Below are 19,230 nucleotides of genomic sequence, written 5' to 3' on the forward strand. Positions count from 1 at the left end.
TTTGGTAGTATTTGGTAAATGTTATATTATTTTAATGACGCTACCGGCACAAACTCATCAGATTCGTCTAGATAATCTTATTACTTATATATTGAAGTAAAAAACAAGTCAAAAAAGTTTTTATCCTAGCTATGGGAACGATTTATTGTTAAAAGAAGAGGTAACTTTGGAGTGATTTTCTATCGAGCGAAGTTATAACATTCATGTTGTTCAACTCCATAACATACTCACCAGATCCTGAAATTTAACATATATCGGTTTCAGATTTTTCCATTGCGTTTTCCTATGTTTTTAACGGCTTCAAAAAACGAGTGCGCGCAGTGTCTACGGAAATATATCGCCTTAAGGTTGAATATATTAAAAAAATTATATTGATCTGAAAGATAATCAACCTTATAGCAGAATGGATTTACCCGAGTTTGAAATTAAGCGACACATTTGTACGATTACACTATTACGCACCATTTTACGCACATAACGTATTTAAGGAAGTATTGATAAATCCTTAGGAATTAGGTTAAGAACCTATCTACGTATGCCACTTATGTCTTAGGTACCTGTGAAGGGTTTTATCAGTTTGATGACATCATCAAATAAGTATCATAAATTAATATTATATTATAAGATAAAGACAATAATAACTGTTATGTGGTTTTTATATCTGATTGTTGAGGAATCTTTGAGGCGCCACATTAGACTGCGAGTGCCGAACATCATAATTTCATAATTATTAAATTTATTAACGAGCAATAATATAATGAGAAATGCCGCAGTCACGTTTAGATTTGATTAGAATTGTAATACTAATTTACTGCATTTGCTTTGGAAAAGTGGAAGAGCAAATATTATATCGTTTACAGTGGGACTTTATAGATCCTTGTTCAAAAACAGAGGAGGATTATTTCTACGATAAAGACGATAGTCGTAAGCGGCTCAAGTTTCCTTTTAAAACAGTTATATCAGTTTTAAAAGGAACCCTACCCTACCCCTAATAAGCCTACTATGCCGCGCTATACGCGCTACTATAGCACAGTATAATAAAGAGTACTATCGTACAGTATGGCCACTCCCGCTCCCCACTGAAAGTGCCGCCCACCCCCTCTCGGTTACCTCACAGTTACCGCCTGTCAAAAACACAAACATACTTCACTCATACAAGCATAGTACGCGTTCACCTACACGAGCTAAGACTGTGTGCTATAGGAATGCGCCTCTTTCAATATATTTGATCGCCAGTGTCCGAGGTGTGACTATAGCTGCCTGCTAAGCCGCGGTCCTGGGTTCGGGTTGTCTGAGTACCCGCAACGCAAGCCTTCTTGAGCTTACCGTGAGACTCAGTCAATCTGTGTAATAATGTCTTATAATATTATTTTTTTTATTTATTTACTAGACTCATATTGAATTTGGCACAATATAATTATGATTGTCTTCTGTAGTATTTGACATAAAAAACAATATTTATAGAATTTGGGTAAGGTACAGCGGGGCAAATCTCGACCGGGGGCAATTGAAACTAATCCATTTTTTCCATTATTACCTACACTTTGATTTTGAGTTGTACATGTATCTACTGAACACGCCTACCATATAATATAACCGATGGAAATTCTATTTAATAATGCAAACATTGTAAAACATGGAAAAATGGACCAGTTACATTTGCCCCCCAGTCGAGATTTGGCCCGCTGTACCTTATTAAAAGTGTATGATGACTACGTACCTATTTTCTATTAAAAATGTTTTTTTTTTTGCCACCGAAAACGCTGTCAGCGATGTAGTGTCAATAGACGTCATCGAATTAGAACTTACTTCATGTCAAAACAATCACTGACATAATGAACTTTGTGACTCATACTCAAAAGTCAGAAAATGTTGTTTTCGAATAGAATGACCTGATGCACTGATAATCTATAGATTAACATGACTGTGTTGTTTTCGCCTTATTACGTAAAAATATAACTATAATATAACTAACACCACTAATAGTTATATATGTCGGATCGTGGGCGTATCATACCAGAACCGTTGTCAGGACCCGTTGTAGTTGTTTATGAGAGCTTTTCAATGAAATACCATGTCCATACCACAGAATTTACTTCACAAAATCGATTACACATTAAAACACGTTATAGATTACATCCCGCCTATTATTTCGAGCAAACTGCCGGATTAGACCGAAGAACCTCCAACAACGCCAGCACTCCTCAACCATTTTTGCCTGCAGCTCGATCGGCAGCCTCCAATCATCTGTTCATCATCTGTTTTTCGATTCTGTTCTTTTAGACAATAGCGTCCTCTCTGGCGTTTTGGCAGAACTCAGTCGAATACCAGCCAGGTTGTACAAAGTTGTAAACCCTTGTTTGCTCTATTTGTCAAATATAGCGTCATAAAACGTGTCTCAAACCACATTTTAGTCATTCTCCGACACGGCCAACCTGACATATTCGCGTCCCTTGCGAATACAATCTCCCTGAAGAAAGTTCTTTGTAGTTTTCGCATGTGGACTCCATCAGTTGCAAAAAGATTAACAGGTTAGCCAAATGCACAAACGCTCACAACAATATCTGTATCGTAGCTATCTATCTCTCTCGCTGTCTATCGCTCTCAGCCAGACCGCATTTCTGTCGGCGTCTGGCGTCGACGATTTTCAGGTAACTTCTACTTCTCCGACACAGCATCAGCATCCTCTAACATCGTGTACGTCACTGCGACGTACATCTGTGAACAGAATACAACAATCTGAGGTATCAAAGCTCATCGCTCGGCCTCCCTGACCTGAAGAACATTCTCATTCTTTTTTTTATTGCCAAGCAAATAGTTAAAACCCAAACATTTAATACTGCACTAACAATCACAAGATCATTATTTAGCATCAAATAAAACATTTAAGCAGTAACATACAGTTAGGCTAATTTTCGCCGCACAAGGGGTACATTCCAAAATTTCCAAAGAAAACAGCGTGAAAATAATGTTCCGAACAATATGCAAAACAGCCTTTGCAAGAACCTTGCCGTAGAACTCTCATTTCAATTAAATCCTTCACTAATTTCCCATAGTTTACTTTTTTACTACTTCTTACTCACTAGGTACATTTGATTATCTCGACGACGATGACCTAACTCATGGTAGGGTTTTTTTTTAAACATTTTGTTCAATTGTTATCTTATTAATAAAGCATTATTCCAAAAATTTAGTTGCGATTCCAGAGAACGCTCAACGATTTCTAACCGAGAGGCTTTAATATCGTCTGTTTAGATGGATAAAATGTTTAGTGGACATGGCTTTCATCGCCCCTGCGCATTAGATGCATACATAATGTCATTAGACATTCGATTTGGATCCATTGATATTATGATAATTTCTAAAGGCTATTATCACATTGACAAATTAGTTTAAGATTAAAATTTCTCTTGAATTTTTAGAAAAATTAAAGGCAAATCGGAACATGACGATTTTATGTATGTAAGACCCTTCACTAAAATCAAATTTCAAAAAGGACCATGTTTAACAAAATCACAATCAAAAGTAAGTATCCATTTCTTTTTCAAAATATGGCTCTTACGAATAAAGATAAAAGATTGAAGGCCCGATGGTCGTTTGTATTAGCCACTCAATTGCTCTATAATTTTCAATTAACTCTATTATCAAGTATAACTATAGCTACCAAAAGCAGTTCTATCTATGTGCAAATTATTTTTATTTAATTCAAAACTTGTCAAAAACCGATAAAAACCGTGTGGAGCCCCTTAAAAGCAGCTTTTCGACATAACTCAAATATTTTGGTTGAATGTTTACATGCTGATTTTTAAACACAATCAAATTTTAGTTACCAATAAATAGGTACCAAGGTATTTAAGTTTTAGAATAGAACCTACAGCTTACTTGTTTGATTGCCATAACACGTACCAAAATATGTAGTTCCGTTTAGTTTACTGTCCTAGCCGAGTTCCCGTTATTCTCCATAAGCACAAATTATCAAAACATGAAATATTACAGATTGGTACTTCATTCCAGTATTATCATTAAACCACTTCCACAATTGAACAAGAAAACATGATAAAATGTAATTAGAAATTTACATACTAACATGACATTATCTGACTGACACAGTCATTAGTATCATTACTTCAAAATCAAACAGCTTTAGGACATGTCCAAAAAGGATAAACATGCATTGAAAACATTAAAAGATAAAGAATTCACAGCTCATTTTTTTTTTAAACGAATGCGAATATAATGAACTTGGCGTTGCTAGACTTAGTAATAGAATATTTTCAAAGATAGGTGTTTGTACAGAACACAATACATTAACAGAAAAAAAAATACTGTGCATAATTAATTGGTTTCGCGTTACCTAGATATGTTTCAAACCACATTAAAGTCAGAAACAGTCAAAAATAACGACTATTCGCTTATAAATCACTTGAATATAAACTCAGATCATAACACAGGGTGTCACTTCCCCGTAGTTGACTCTATACCAGACGAATTAAAATCTCCAAGTAACGGTACCCACTAACAATTTTGCGTATTTATTTTCAAACAGGAATATCATAATGTATCTTCATTCTTGAAACTGGGATAACTAAATATGTACTTCAACAATAACATCTGTAAATTCGTAACCATTAAACCGAACGGACCGTTTCATTTTTAATAGTGGAACTCGTATGATATGTTTACAACCTTTGGTATCAAGTGAAAACTCAAAAAGAAAACACATTTTGCTCATAGTAAACGGAAAACTTTAAAAGCAATTTTATTTTATTTTAGTAACCAATATATTTTCACATGGGTCACACGTGCCAATGCCTATAAAATCAACACCAAGTGCCAAATAACAGACTTCGTAACAGACATCACATCGCTAACCTCTTCGCCCGGTCTGAACCCCTTAAGTTGCAGTTACGAATGACACTGTGCTCTCCAGCATCCAGTTCTCAAACGCCCTCTGAACAACCAAGGCTCCGCGTGCAGCTACCAACCTTAAGTTCCAGTTACGATTGAGTCTGTGCCCTCCAGCAACCAGCCCTCAAACGCCCTCTGAAGAATTCAGGTTCCGGTAGCGACTGCCAAATCATTTTTTAAAATAACTCACCTACCTTTATCAAATGTTAACGTTACTATTACTTTGAGATGGTTGTAGCCTTAACGCGTTATCTTTTATACCAACGACATAATAAAAGGGATATGCGCGAAGAAATTTGTTTTGTCCTATTACTGGTAAAATTCTTAATGTATTGTATGAACTGAGCAACAAATTTTAATATCCTTCTCAAATCATAACATGCTAACCTAGTTATTGTCATTTGTGTTTCATGGAAAATATAGTCATTCGTTAAGTAGGTACCTCATTTTAATGACAATTAGAATCAAAAATTAGTCAACTTATTTTTCATTATTAATTGAATGTAACTATCAACATTGAATAAACTTTTTAGAGATACAAACATCCAACAAAATATCACTGAAACATGAAGTTACTTTTATTGAAAACTGAAAATTGAAATCCTAATATAGGCACATTTTTTTTGGATTACTATTTCAAACTTTAAAAACTTCTGGCTATGGCATGGAAAGCTCTAACTTTATTGTTCAATTATAATCGCACAACTTCTAACCCTTGACACCTACGCAGCTACGTTTTTGAAATCAAGCCGCTGGTACAGTTTGTAAGCCCAGTCATTTAGTTAACTCTAAATAAAAACACGCGTTCACCTAAAACTATCGCACTTTCGTTCGATTTTATCTTAATTCAATCAGATCAATAAACAGTCCTCTCAGGACTCAGGTTAAAACATCCGGATGCCAGCAGGCGCTCCAGCCAGCCGCGTCACATCAAATTTAAGAACTCGCCTGACTTTGTAAGCTCGTTTTTAATTACTCATAATCGTAAACCAAATCTTAACTACCAATAGCTAACGTTAACGTTGCGGTACTAAGATAGCACACACACTAAACAGACATAGGTAAATCAATCTAAACAAAATGGTACTAATCAAAATTATTTCTCACTGTAATAGCTTCACCCGATAATTGTTGGTATACAGGTACTATAATGAACGCTGCGTAAGAATACTCTATTTCAAATTGCATTTTCCACAAGTAAACCACGTTAAATGCACACGGCACTGAGCTAAGATGGCTAAACCAACTCTTCAGTACGTCTACGTATCGAAACTTCTGTACTAACATTTTAAACATCAGTTCACATACTCTCCTACGTAAATCCCGTGTCGTTAGCCTTGTGAGGCACATTCAACCAATTGAACCAATACAGTAACAGATCATAATAGAATAGAAACAACTCACGGTATCATTTAGCAGTCTGGCAGAAGCTTACAGTAGCAATATGGCAACCAGCGGGATCTTGACGGTTTCTGTAATGAATGTATGGAACCAACCATCGTTTGAGCAACATTAGCTCCCATCTCAGCAACTCTATCTTCATAGGTCATGGTGCGGTACCTATAAATTTTTTTGTTTACGTTCTCTAGATACAGATTTTACAACAATATTAATTAGTAATTAGCATTACACAACATCAAATAAATTAACACAACAGAAATAAATCACAAATCACAATTCATAAAATTTTCACGTCAACTGTCATATGTCAAGTGGGTATTTTTCATCATAACGTTTCCGTATTTTTCACCAGCATAATCATGGGATTTCTTCATTATCTTCAGCATAAAAACTCTTGACTTGACTTTAGGAATACCAGCTTTCTTTCCGCTTTCAGACCATCGTTAGGTATTTGCCAAATCCTGGCTACTAGGAGGAATTCCGTAGCGAATTCCAGTTGTTCGGCCCAGCTTCTGATGTCGGATCGTGGGCGTATCATACCAGAACCGTTGTCAGGACCCGTTGTAGTTGTTTATGAGAGCTTTTCAATGAAATACCATGTCCATACCACAGAATTTACTTCACAAAATCGATTACACATTAAAACACGTTATAGATTACATCCCGCCTATTATTTCGAGCAAACTGCCGGATTAGACCGAAGAACCTCCAACAACGCCAGCACTCCTCAACCATTTTTGCCTGCAGCTCGATCGGCAGCCTCCAATCATCTGTTCATCATCTGTTTTTCGATTCTGTTCTTTTAGACAATAGCGTCCTCTCTGGCGTTTTGGCAGAACTCAGTCGAATACCAGCCAGGTTGTACAAAGTTGTAAACCCTTGTTTGCTCTATTTGTCAAATATAGCGTCATAAAACGTGTCTCAAACCACATTTTAGTCATTCTCCGACATATATAATATAACTTTGAAAATATTTTTTTATATCATAAAGGTCATAATAAAATATGGTCATTATTTATTTCGGTTAATCGGACAGTACTTAATCAATCATATAAGACAGACTTTAAAAAGGGGTCAAGTAGCCTGTTGTCAGGTTGAAGATTTTTTTACTTGTTCAAGTAATTTTGTTACCGATTTTATACATATAGGTACGTATAATAGGTAAACCATGGTAACACCCAGAGTTATTTCAGAGACACATGGGAAGACGGCAGCTGGGTGCAATGGGGCGTGGTGCAAGGCCGGTTCCAGGTCTTCAAACAGGACGAGGCGACTACGAGCGAGTACTTACAGGTAACGAACATTTTCTAATATTAGGATATTTTGTATTTTTTCTAATGTTTTAGCCGGAGCAGTTGTAGGCCAAAGAAAAAATGGCGGGATGACCTCGAAGCATTTTGCAGCGACTGGCCGGAGCAGGCGGCAAATCGTGATGGGTGGCGGAAGGGAAGGAAGGGAGGCCTTTGCCCAGCAGTGGGACATAATTATAGGCTAGATAAAAAAGGATATGTTTAGTGTTTTCGTCGAAGACTGACGATCAAACACGTCTCACGTGTTCTTCTTTGCCGTACTTTGTTGACCCAACAAGTCAATGTAATATAATTTTTAAGAAAAAAAAACCGTCGCCTTTCGGGTTCTGGTGAAAGTTACTTGCGAATGTTGGATTATGTAGAAATGTGTAGGTATTTTTTAAAACTGCTTTTAATGCTTTAATTATTAGATGGCAACACAAATGAATATACGTATAACGTTAAGGTTTGAGGAGTTTCCTCAATTCCTCATGAATCCGATTATATTATAAGAAATCGAAGCTTGACAAACTTTGACTTGAAAACTCAATATGCTTAACAAACATAACTAAATAAATGTCACTGTTCTGAACTTAAATGCATGCTTTTCTTACAAAAATACCAAAGTCACTATAAGCGTGCCGTTCTGATTTGAGGAGTTCGATTCTGACCATCATCAGCAGTTCCACTGTACCAAATGTCACTGTTCTAGACGTAAGCGCATGCTGTTCTTATAAAAATGGCAAAGTCACTATAAGCGTGACGTTCAGATTTGAGGAGTTTGGTTCTGGCCATCATCAGCAGTTCCACTGCACCAAATGTCACTGTTCTGGACGAAAGTGCATGCTGTTCTTATAAAAATACCAAAGTCACTAAGCGTGCCGTTCAGATTTGAGGAGTTCGGTTCTGACCATCATCAGCAATTCCACTGCACCAAATGTCACTGTTCTGGACGAAAGTGCATGCTGTTCTTATAAAAATACCAAAGTCACTATAAGCGTGCCGTTCAGATTTGAAGAGTTCCGTTCTGGCCATCATCAGCAGTTCCACTGCACCAAATGTCACTGTTCCGTACCTAAATGCATGCTGTTCCTTTAAAAACACAAAAATCACCATATGTATGCCTTTCAGATTCGAGGAGTTCCCTCGATTTCTCCAGGATCCCATCATCAGAACTGGGTTCTGAGAAAAATGGGACCAATCTGTATGCATATATATTCAATCAAAAAAAAAATTTTCAAAATCGGTCCAGTAACGACGGAGATATCGAGGAACAAACATTAAAAAATAAAATAAAAAAAAAACATACAGACGATTTGATAACCGTCCTTCTTGAGAGATATGAGGCGACGGTTAATAACAAATAGACTTTTAGCAATCGCATTTATAAATTATGTCGCTAAACTATAATAGTTATTTGTTATACAAGGGGGCAAAGTTGTATTTTAACGCCGAGTGTGGAATTGAAAAACGAGTTTTTTAACACACGAGAAGTAAAATACATTTGCACCCGAGTGTAACACAAAACTTTTCCCCTCACTATAGCGAGGAAACTACAACGCAAAAAAATGCGTTTATCACTGCTTCCAGTAGTTCCACAGGTGGTAAATCATCTTTATTACTAGATTCACCTACTTTTATCAATTTTAAAGCAGTTAATTTGACTTTATTCAAGGTCAAATTACTTTACCCACTAGTGGATAAAATGCGTTTTTACCCGCTGGTATTAAAGGACAAAACACGTGTTTCCGAGCTAGTGAGGGGAAAACTGATAAATGCAACTGTGACATATTCAAACCTTGGGTAAATATAAGCAAAATGTAATAAGATAGACTTATTTATTTATTTCAAATACGTTACACGTATACGTAATACGTTACGTTAGATATGTCCAATGATAAGAAGTTACTCAATCAATTGTACTCCTTTTTGCTGTGTACTTAACACATCAAAGGGGAGTGTATCTACAAGTTTCTAATGGGTTGGCAACGCGCATGTGACACCCCTTGAGTTGCAGGCGACCATACACCATCACCACCAATGTGTGTGTCTGTTTGTTTGTCCGTCTTTCACAGCAAAAAGGAGCAACGAATTGATGTGATTTTTATTAGTGGAGATAGTTGAAGGGATCTAGAGTGACATAGGCTATTTTTTTGTCTCTTTCTAACCCCTAACTTCCTTAAAATGGGGGGTGGAAGTCTGTATGGAGCATATCGCAACTTTCGAATTTAACGCGAGCGGAGCCGTGAGCAAAACTAGTGTCTACATATTTATAAACTAGTTATTTTCTTGTCACCTGACGATACGAGTATACTGAAATTATTGAGGGAACCTTCATCCAATTACGTAATAGTACATTACGATACAAGTGCGTAAAAAAGGAAGTTCGAAACGAGTGGCGATAAATTAAAACATGACCGGTATTGTACGCGCAGGTTCGAGGAGTGAAGGAGCGCAGCTGGGCACCGCACGGCTACCGAGGCCTGAGGAGGACGGTGGGCATAACGGTGGCCGCCAAAGATGGCACCGCCGTGCAGCTCAAAGCCGTGGCTTACAAGAATGTTTTGACGCAGTGAGTTATTTAATTTATTTATTTAGGCATTATTCACAGTTCGGAGAAGGCATGAAAAAGGCTGACTTTTTCCAGCCCAGCGGGCCGATTTTTGAGTCTCACGCGTCCGAATTCACCGTTTTCAACCAGTATTTTAGTGACAAAATCCCGTATGCGAGATTCAAAAATCCCCCCCCCCCCTGTAGTCTCATAATCCCATTTATATTGACTAGTAAACGCGCCAACAAAATGTTAACATTAACGTCTTTGACAGTCCCAAAGGTTTAAATTAATTTACACTTTGAGAACATTTGTCTCCAAAATAAGTCGTTAAAGCTGGATTTATTGAATTAGGTTTCCTTTTGAAAAGAAAAAAACCTTGAAACCTCGAAAATTGAAACGTTGTAGAACTTCGATCATGCAAAATATTTTTTTATCATTAAAAGATTCAATCTCAATCTACTAATACTACTACTGGCCTTAGCGTCTATTTCAGACGATTTATGATGCAATGTCCAAGAGGCATCGATTTTGATGGCTAAATAGACCTAATCTCAATCTATATTACTAGATAATACAGAAGCTTGTCGACGTCCACCCATTCATGAGCGTTTCTTTTTTTTGACACTTTTATGAAATGTGATATTTTTGAAAAAAAAAATGCAATTTCTACTCAGAATCACTAGCTTTTTCAATCCTAGTAGTTAAAAAATTGTCCCATACGATTTTTTTCTTATTTTTTTACCATTTTCCGTACATGTTGTGTGGGGTAACAAAAATGTATGGAAATTCTGGGACACTTTTTGTCTCCCAGTGAGATTGAAAGTACTCGTGATTCTTGACCTTTAAATTTCCATTCCCTAAAAAAATCAAAATAATGGCAAAAATAAAGATGCTCTCATATTCTGTGTTGACAATTTTATGAACTTTGGAGGAAAATACAGTAGATATAAAATGAAAACTGTTCTTTACAGATGCTATTCAGGATGTGTCCGATTCCCGGATTTCCAAGTGCACAGCATTACGGCCACTGATTTCGTCATGTCGGACTTTTGCGAACTTCCCGTCAGCGTGCCCAAGTATTACACGATCAACGTGAGCAGTAAGTTTCATTTATCATAATACTAGCTTTTGCCCGCAGCTTCGCTTGCGTTAGAAAGAGACGAAAAGTAGCCTATGTCACTCTCCATCCCTTCAACTATCCACATAAGTTTGAAGTTAAGCAAGACAAGTGTACAAAATGTAGTTTGATTGATCATGCCATGGTCAAACCTTTTATACCGTCATTAATGATCAGTGGCATATAATGTAGTTGAGAAATTGAGATGTTTTCGAAATTAGTTTTCCGTCGTAGCATGGTGACTGAAGGCGTTAGTCCGGATTGCTATGGATACCGGTTCGAATCCAGCCTTTACCAGGAAAAAAGACTGGCACCACTTTTTCTTTAATATACGCGTCTATTTCAATTTATTGTAGGTACGAAAAACGTTAAAATGAAATACTTCTCACAATTTCTTTTCACAATTTTTTTTTCAGCAAAAGACAGGGACTTGAAAGTAGTCATTCGGATCAACTCCGAGGGAGGACAGTTGTTCAATGGCGTGCCGTATCAGCAAGAAATTGTGTATCGCACGCTGGAGGTGCAAATAAATGGAGAACCCGGGACGGGGATCCTAGAATTGGGCTACCAACCGACAGGTTAGTATTAAGATCATTTTCACATTATCCGATCCGATATCGAATGTAGGAAAAATTTCATTAAACAAATTTATTTCAGATATTAGAGAACCAGATATTCGCCTAGCTCCAGCGCGCGCCCTCAAATGGCTTACAGCAAGCGAAGTTGGCCCGGTGTCGTACTGCGCTTCTTTCGAGTCTAAAGTGGCTTCCTGCCCGGAGTATATCGGCGGCAAGGGTGCTTCGCTATCGCTGTTGGTCTCAAAACAGGAAGAAGAGGTGAGATATCATTAGTATTTTCATTCATTTGTTGTATTTGTAGTGGTGCTGTTTGCCTTTGCGTCGCTCCATGAAATTTGCTACGTTCTAGCGTGCGATCTCAAATGGCTCGCAGCGAGTGAAGTTACTTCGGTGTCGGTACTGCGCTATAGTGACTATCAAGGGCGCTTAAAAACATTAATTTAAATCCATTTAAATAATCTGCTATGTTACAATAAATATGTATTGAGCATTAACGTAAAATGTTTGAAACATTTTGGAACAGATTACTGGTGTCCCTTGTCAGTCTTGTGACTTACGAATTTTGGAGGATGAGGAAAATCTGATGAATTGACAACATTTCATATTTTTGAGTACTACTTTTTATTGTTTGGTTTGAAAGAACTCAATACTAAAAGATACACGTATTTTTTTATTTTTCCAAAAACTGCTATTTTAATGAGAAATTCTCTTTTTATTACTGCTTCGAGCAGAAAGAGCGTAAGTTACAAACGTCAAGACACAGCTTCGTGACGTCACATGTGTTGTTTCATACACCTAAGAAAACGACAAAATAATTCCTAAAAAAAAGTTTTAACAGTCAGCTTAAACAGTCCGGTATGTCTGACTGTCAAGTGTCACTGTCAACCACTAGTGAATGACTACGAATCATAGACTAAGCCATGATTTTTTTAATATCTTTGCTACGAACTGTGATAAGTTTCACTGTCAAACTCAAGTGACATCCCAACTGGAAGATTTTTTTGATATAGTGGCAACTCTAAATCAGCTATTTGACGTCACTTCCCCTTTAAACTATTTTTAAGATTTTTTATACTAAAAATGCGGAAAAAAAAATAAAAAAAATGATTTATGTGATCTACAAGCGTATATCTCGAAATGGTTTTCGATTTAGGGACACTGAAAATTTTGAAACGTTGTCAATTGCTATCAGTTTTCTATAAATTTCTAAATATCTATACAGGATCCTACAATTTAGTTGAAGAGATTATGTTAATTTAGAGTTTTTTTGCAGGGTTACAAAGTTCCCCCTGGCTTCTGTCTGACTATTAAAGCGCTGGAAAAGCACCTAGAAAGTAACCCGAAATTAAAAGAGTCTATACTAGATATTGAAAAGGCTGGCGGTAATTACGAAGAGGCACACTTCAAACAAACATGCACTAGGTAAGTATAACATTGTTAGTCAGTTATAAAGTCACATTAATTTTAACTGTAAAACTCCCGTAAGACTCAGACATATTTAAAAAAAAACCGGCCAAGAGCGTGTCGGGCCACGCTCAGTGTAGGGTTCCGTAGTTTTCCGTATTTTTCTCAAAAACTACTGAACCTATCAAGTTCAAAACAATTTTCCTAGAAAGTATGTATAAAGTACTACTTTTGTGATTTTTTTCATATTTTTTAAACATTTGGTTCAAAAGTTAGAGGGGGGGGGACGCACTTTTTTTTCCTTTAGGAGCAATTATTTCCGAAAATATTAATATTATCAAAAAACTATCTTAGTAAACCCTTATTCATTTTTAAATACCTATCCAACAATATATCACACGTTGGGGTTGGAATGAAAAAAAATATCAGCCCCCACTTTACATGTAGGGGGGGTACCCTAATAAAACATTTTTTTCCATTTTTTATTTTTGCACTTTGTTGGCGTGATTGATGTACATATTGGTACCAAATTTCAGCTTTCTAGTGCTAACGGTTACTGAGATTATCCGCGGACGGACGGACGGACGGACGGACGGACGGACGGACAGACAGACATGGCGAAACTATAAGGGTTCCTAGTTGACTACGGAACCCTAATATATTAAGCGGGTAACTCACGTACAGTCAAGTGCAAAAATACGTATCGAAATAATCGTCTCATAAATATGGTACTACGCTCTTATTACACCGGACTAAGATGCTATAGGACATATTTTTGAGTAAGATGTGTACACCCATATTTTTACACTTGATTGTATTAAGTCGTGTAGAGGCGGGGTCGTTCCTCTTGAAAAAGCTCTTCGAAAACGGAGCGAAACATGTCGAGCGTTGTATCGACTTAATACGTGTGTAACCCGCTTAAAATATTTTTAAATAAGTCACATTAATTCAAAAAAATTATGCATCTAGACATAAGATCGAAAAATGATACTTAATCATGTTTCGTATGCTTACGTCGTTGTCATATAGATTCATTTTGACATGATACACGACGTTCATGATATAAACTTTTACAGGGCAGCAGAACTAATAGCGAAAACTGAAATAACAGGAGAAATTAAAGAAGAAATTCTCAAAGAGTTAAAAAACTTAAAGGAGAAAGCTTTAAAAGCGGGCTTGGGGCCAGAACTCCGCTTCGCCGTTAGGTCTTCAGCTGTGGGTGAAGACAGTGAATCTCTGTCTGCGGCTGGTCAGAATGAAACCGTGCTTGGATGTACTGAGGAAGATATTATTCGTGGGGTGCAGAAATGCTGGGGATCTATGTTCGCGTTCACTAGCGCTTACTATCGCAGGTATTGTAATACATAGCGTAGGTTGTTTGAGCAGGCTTGGGGCCAGAACTCCGCTTTGCAGTCAAGTCTTCAGCCGTGGGAGAAGACAGTGAATCTCTGTCTGCGGCTGGTCAGAATGAGACTGTCCTTGGATGTACCAAGGAGGATGTGCTGCGTAGAGTGTAGAAGTGCTGGGGATCTATGTTCGCGTTCACTAGCGCGTACTATCGGAGGTAGGTAATATGTTACAGTTCGTTAACTAACTCTCCCTCTGAACCAAATACTAGGGAGTAAGAACTTCCTTCTCCCCTCAAAAAAATTACGCCAAGTCGCTCATTCGATAGCTGAAGCGTTTGCAGGAAAATTACATAAGCGTTTGAAGGAAAATTCAGACGACGAAAACATGGGGGCCAGAATTCCTGTTTGCAGTTCGGCCATGAGAAAAGATAGTTCGCTTGGGGTGGGGCACGTAATAGATGGTCTAACTGGCGGCAGCTGTGGCTTATGACCGCATTCAGTGGAGACATCTACTTGTGGTCCCGATCCTCAGCATTGAGGGAATGAAGAAGAAGAGGATTCTATTGGTGCTTTTTGTTTCAGACAAAACGGCCAGCAATGCCTGTGCGGTGGAGGCGTGGTAGTTCAAGCATTGGTGGCCCCCCGCGCGGCCGGAGTAATGTTCACGAGGCACCCCGCAGCCGGGGACCCTTCAAGACTTCTTATCACTGCCAACTACGGCCTTGGCGAGGTCAGTACCCAGTTCCAGGTTTATCGCGTCCGATCCAGGTTAAAATTAAAAGTTGACTTCAAAAAATTTACGTGGGCGTATATTTGGAGCTTCGTAACGGCTCATAAGTTAATCACAGTAAAGGTCAGACCGATCCAAATTGGAGGCACGTAATGCTAACCTCTTCTATTGTTTTTTAGAGCGTAGTATCTGGCGCAGTGGAGCCCGACACGATAACCGTCACTCGTGGCCCAGACGGCGACCTCACGATATCCAGCATCGTGCTCGGATCGAAGATGTCCCGTGTATCAGCCATTGGAAGTGGCGTAGAAATGCAGGCTGTATCAGAGGCGGATCGAAGCGTGCCGTGCCTTGGGGAGAGCGAGTTGTTGAAGCTTGCGAGGTTGGGTGTGAGACAGGAGGAGCTGTGGGGCGCTGGCAGGGATATAGAGTGGGCTGTTTGTAAGGTAATTTTTCTATTTATTACTCGGTTCGAAGACGTCCCGTGTGTCGCTGTTGGTGGCGTGGAGATGCAAGCTGTATCAGGACCGAAGCGTGCCGTGCCTTGCGGAGAGTGAAGGGTTAAAGTTGGCGTGGCTGGGTGTGAGACTGGAGGAGCTGTGGGGCGCCGGCAGGGATATAGAGCGGACTGTGTGTAAAGTAAGTTATCAATTGATTATTCAGCTTAAAAACTTCCACCGGCAGTGGTGTGAAGTTGCAATTTGCAAACAGTTTAGTAGACCGAGCGAGGATTGACATGCCTGAGAGAAAGCTATCGACGCTGATGAGCTTATTAGCAAGCGAAGCGAAGACGTATTACATATAATCGGCCTTCATATTTGAGCAGGAATGTTTTGTTGTAAAGAAATTTCTGTCATACAGCGGCGTGTTGGATCTTTTCATCAGATCAGTGTGCATTGTGTTCCCGAAATACATTTTTCTTCATTTTTGTGCAGGATGGTATCTACCTACTTCAAGCAAGACCCATCACATCTCTGGAACGGTGGACGGAAGAGGAACTACTTCACGAGATGGACTACCCAATCATGTCGGACGACGAGCTCATCACTTTCGCTAACACTGGCGAGGTACGTTTAAAATGGTCCTTGTGAAAAATTTATAAAAAAATTAGGACCAAGGGCCCATTTCTCGAAGCTACAAGTTACAATTTACAAGTGGTAGTCAATGTCTTATATGACAAGTTAGAAAGAGACTTCCGCTTGTAACTTGTGACTTTCAGTTTTGCCCCCTGGGGCCCATTTCTCGAAGCTACAAGTTACAATTGGTTGTCAATATCTGATGCCCCGGGGCCCTTTCTCAAAACTAAGAGTTACAAGTTACAAGCGGAAGTCTCTTTCCAACTTGTCATAATAGACATTGACTACCGCTTGTAAATTGTAACTTCTGTCAAACTCTTCTATCTACAAGTTCTGCACTCTGATTTTTTTAATTTATACGATATAAACATTTCATTATTTTAACGTACACAACACCTAAATATGTCGTGAATGTCTACACTAGCCCCTTGCGCGTCGGGTCTTGGCGTTTGAGCGATGTTTGTTTTATTATGATTTATGACAAACCGTTCAAAAATTGAAAGTCATACTAGGTACATACACTACATTGAATATTTTTGTTAACAGGTGCTACCCAAAGCGTTGTCGCCGATGAGTTACGACGTGATGTTGCGACCGCTGCAAAGAACTATTGACCGCATGAACGGGAGCAACCAAGAAGGGTTCGACCAGAGCATCGTCGTTACCCACAGCCGCTGCGCTATGGCTCTCTATAGTGTGAGTCCTTTACTTTTAAATAGTGATTACTATAAGGATCTCTAGAAGAGCGTCATATGCATTGTTAGATCGTGATTTTTTTCCCTGAGCTATAAGTTTCGCCCGGACCCTCTATGTGATATCGTACGTTCTTTATGATTTCATAATATATTTTGGACATTCGAGATCACGATCCTTGAATTCACCACGAAAGAATTCAAAATATCAAAAGTGAATTACATATTGCACCATAAGGACAACCACCGAGTCAGCTGCGCACGTTCACCGACCTGCCGCACGAGGCGCAAGATCAGCATAACACGACTTTACCTAACTAATGCAATTCTATTAGCACGCACTCTTGATTCAGACTTCGAACAATTGTCATCGCACTTAGGCTATAATTTTTGTATCTTTGATTTTAATTAAATTAGTAATAAAAGTTTTTGGTTTTTTTTCGGACCTCCGATTGTAGCTATCGTAATTGGCGCTGTCGGTAGGATACTCGCGGGTCGAATTCGCGAATATTTCGGGTTCTCTAAAAATCGAGACCGCGCGTTCGCGAGCCACTCGGGTTGGCTATCAAGCACCGCTGCCGAGTATCCAGAATCTACGAGCTGCAAACCGGAGGCGAATCCAGCTATCGATTCCCGTGAAGGACCAAGAATGAAGCATATGTGAGTACCCCTGAATTGTTCTTGTGTGCTTGCTTCCCTATACTGTGTATCCTTATTTTCCATAATTTTTCATCCCAAAAAATCGGGATCTCGGGAACCTGCACCGGGTCAGGTTCGACGGGCAACACTAGATTTACGTAGGAATATAGACAACTTAGAGTTAGGAAGTCCCTTAGATAGTTCAGTAACCTTACTTGAGTACGATACAGTAATGTCCGCGACCCCAGAGGATGTTTACAAGACCTTGCGTCTAGTCCCAGAATTTGACGGCAATCCTAATATCCTTACGCGATTCATTCAAATATGTGATCAAGTAGTCGACGCTTATGTACGTAATGAAGCCGGAAGAGAATTGCTCAATCTATGCGTTGTTAACGGAATACTAAATAAAATAACTGGTACTGCTGCAAGCATTATTAATAGTAATGGCATTCCTGATAACTGGTTAGGCATTAGGACAGCCCTTGTTAACAATTTCTCTGACCAACGTGACGAGACAGCGTTATACAATGACCTCTCAATATCCAGCCAGGGTAATAGGACACCCCAAGAGTTTTACGATCATTGCCAGACACTTTTGAGCACAATGATGACGTATGTTACGTTACACGAAACTTTAGGCACTACTATAGAAGCTAAACGGACTCTTTATAAAAAGATAGCTATGCAAGCTTTTGTACGCGGCCTGAAGGAACCCTTGGGATCACGCATTAGGTGCATGCGACCAGAAACGATTGAGAAGGCCCTAGAATTCGTGCAGGAAGAACTCAATGTAATGTATGTGCAACAGCGAGGAGATACTGCTAAAGCGCATCAACCTAATAGGGTAGCTTTGCCCCCGCCAGCCGCAGGGTTTACGCCACCACGTCCATTCCATTCGCCCCATTTACCGAATTGGTCACTGCCTTTTGGTCAGCGCCCGACGCAACAAGCTACGCAACCACCTAAATTTAACCCAACGCAAGCGTACCCTCAAAACCGTATGCCCACTAGGACGCAACAGATGTTCGGCGCCCGTCCCCCTAATTACAACCCTCAAAGTAACGTTTTTCGACTACCCCCTAGGAATAACCCCCAGTACGGATCGAATCCTAAGCCTATGAATGGAGTTCAGGCTTATTCTCCAAAGGTATTGCCCATGTCAAATCAGCCCTCTTTTAAACCACGCGAAATTCACATGAACGAATGTTCATACAATGCCGGTGGTTCATACTATGATAACTATTCCATGCAACCGGAATATAATTACGATACCACAGTGACATATGATGATTATACGGAATCTGATCCCGCCGTTGGTCCCGACGTCGAAGCAGAGTATTATGATTATCAGTACAGCAACGAGACTTTACCTGCCGCCAGCACTAGTGAACAGCCAAATTTTCAAAGGGACAGCAGCTCACGAGAGCCAAAATAGAGATAAATCTACAGTCTCAAAGGAAACTGCCTTATATTCAGATCAGCGACCCACC

At 39.0% G+C, this 19,230-nt stretch overlaps 1 protein-coding gene across 1 annotated transcript in view; it reads left to right on the plus strand.

Annotated features, from left to right (window-relative positions):
- The window catches only part of LOC125225242 (putative phosphoenolpyruvate synthase), a 54,953-nt gene that overhangs the window by 15,015 nt on the left and 20,708 nt on the right, over window positions 1–19,230 (plus strand). Inside the window, exons 5-15 of the mRNA XM_048128849.1 lie at window positions 7,503–7,602; window positions 10,034–10,170; window positions 11,124–11,251; window positions 11,686–11,847; window positions 11,927–12,105; window positions 13,121–13,269; window positions 14,328–14,603; window positions 15,183–15,330; window positions 15,510–15,776; window positions 16,266–16,397; window positions 16,953–17,102. Coding sequence (XP_047984806.1) covers window positions 7,503–7,602; window positions 10,034–10,170; window positions 11,124–11,251; window positions 11,686–11,847; window positions 11,927–12,105; window positions 13,121–13,269; window positions 14,328–14,603; window positions 15,183–15,330; window positions 15,510–15,776; window positions 16,266–16,397; window positions 16,953–17,102 — 1,828 coding nt within the window. The remainder of the gene's footprint in view (window positions 1–7,502; window positions 7,603–10,033; window positions 10,171–11,123; window positions 11,252–11,685; window positions 11,848–11,926; window positions 12,106–13,120; window positions 13,270–14,327; window positions 14,604–15,182; window positions 15,331–15,509; window positions 15,777–16,265; window positions 16,398–16,952; window positions 17,103–19,230) is intronic.

This window comes from Leguminivora glycinivorella, chromosome 4 (assembly GCF_023078275.1).
Source record: "Leguminivora glycinivorella isolate SPB_JAAS2020 chromosome 4, LegGlyc_1.1, whole genome shotgun sequence".
Taxonomy (NCBI): domain Eukaryota; kingdom Metazoa; phylum Arthropoda; class Insecta; order Lepidoptera; family Tortricidae; genus Leguminivora; species Leguminivora glycinivorella.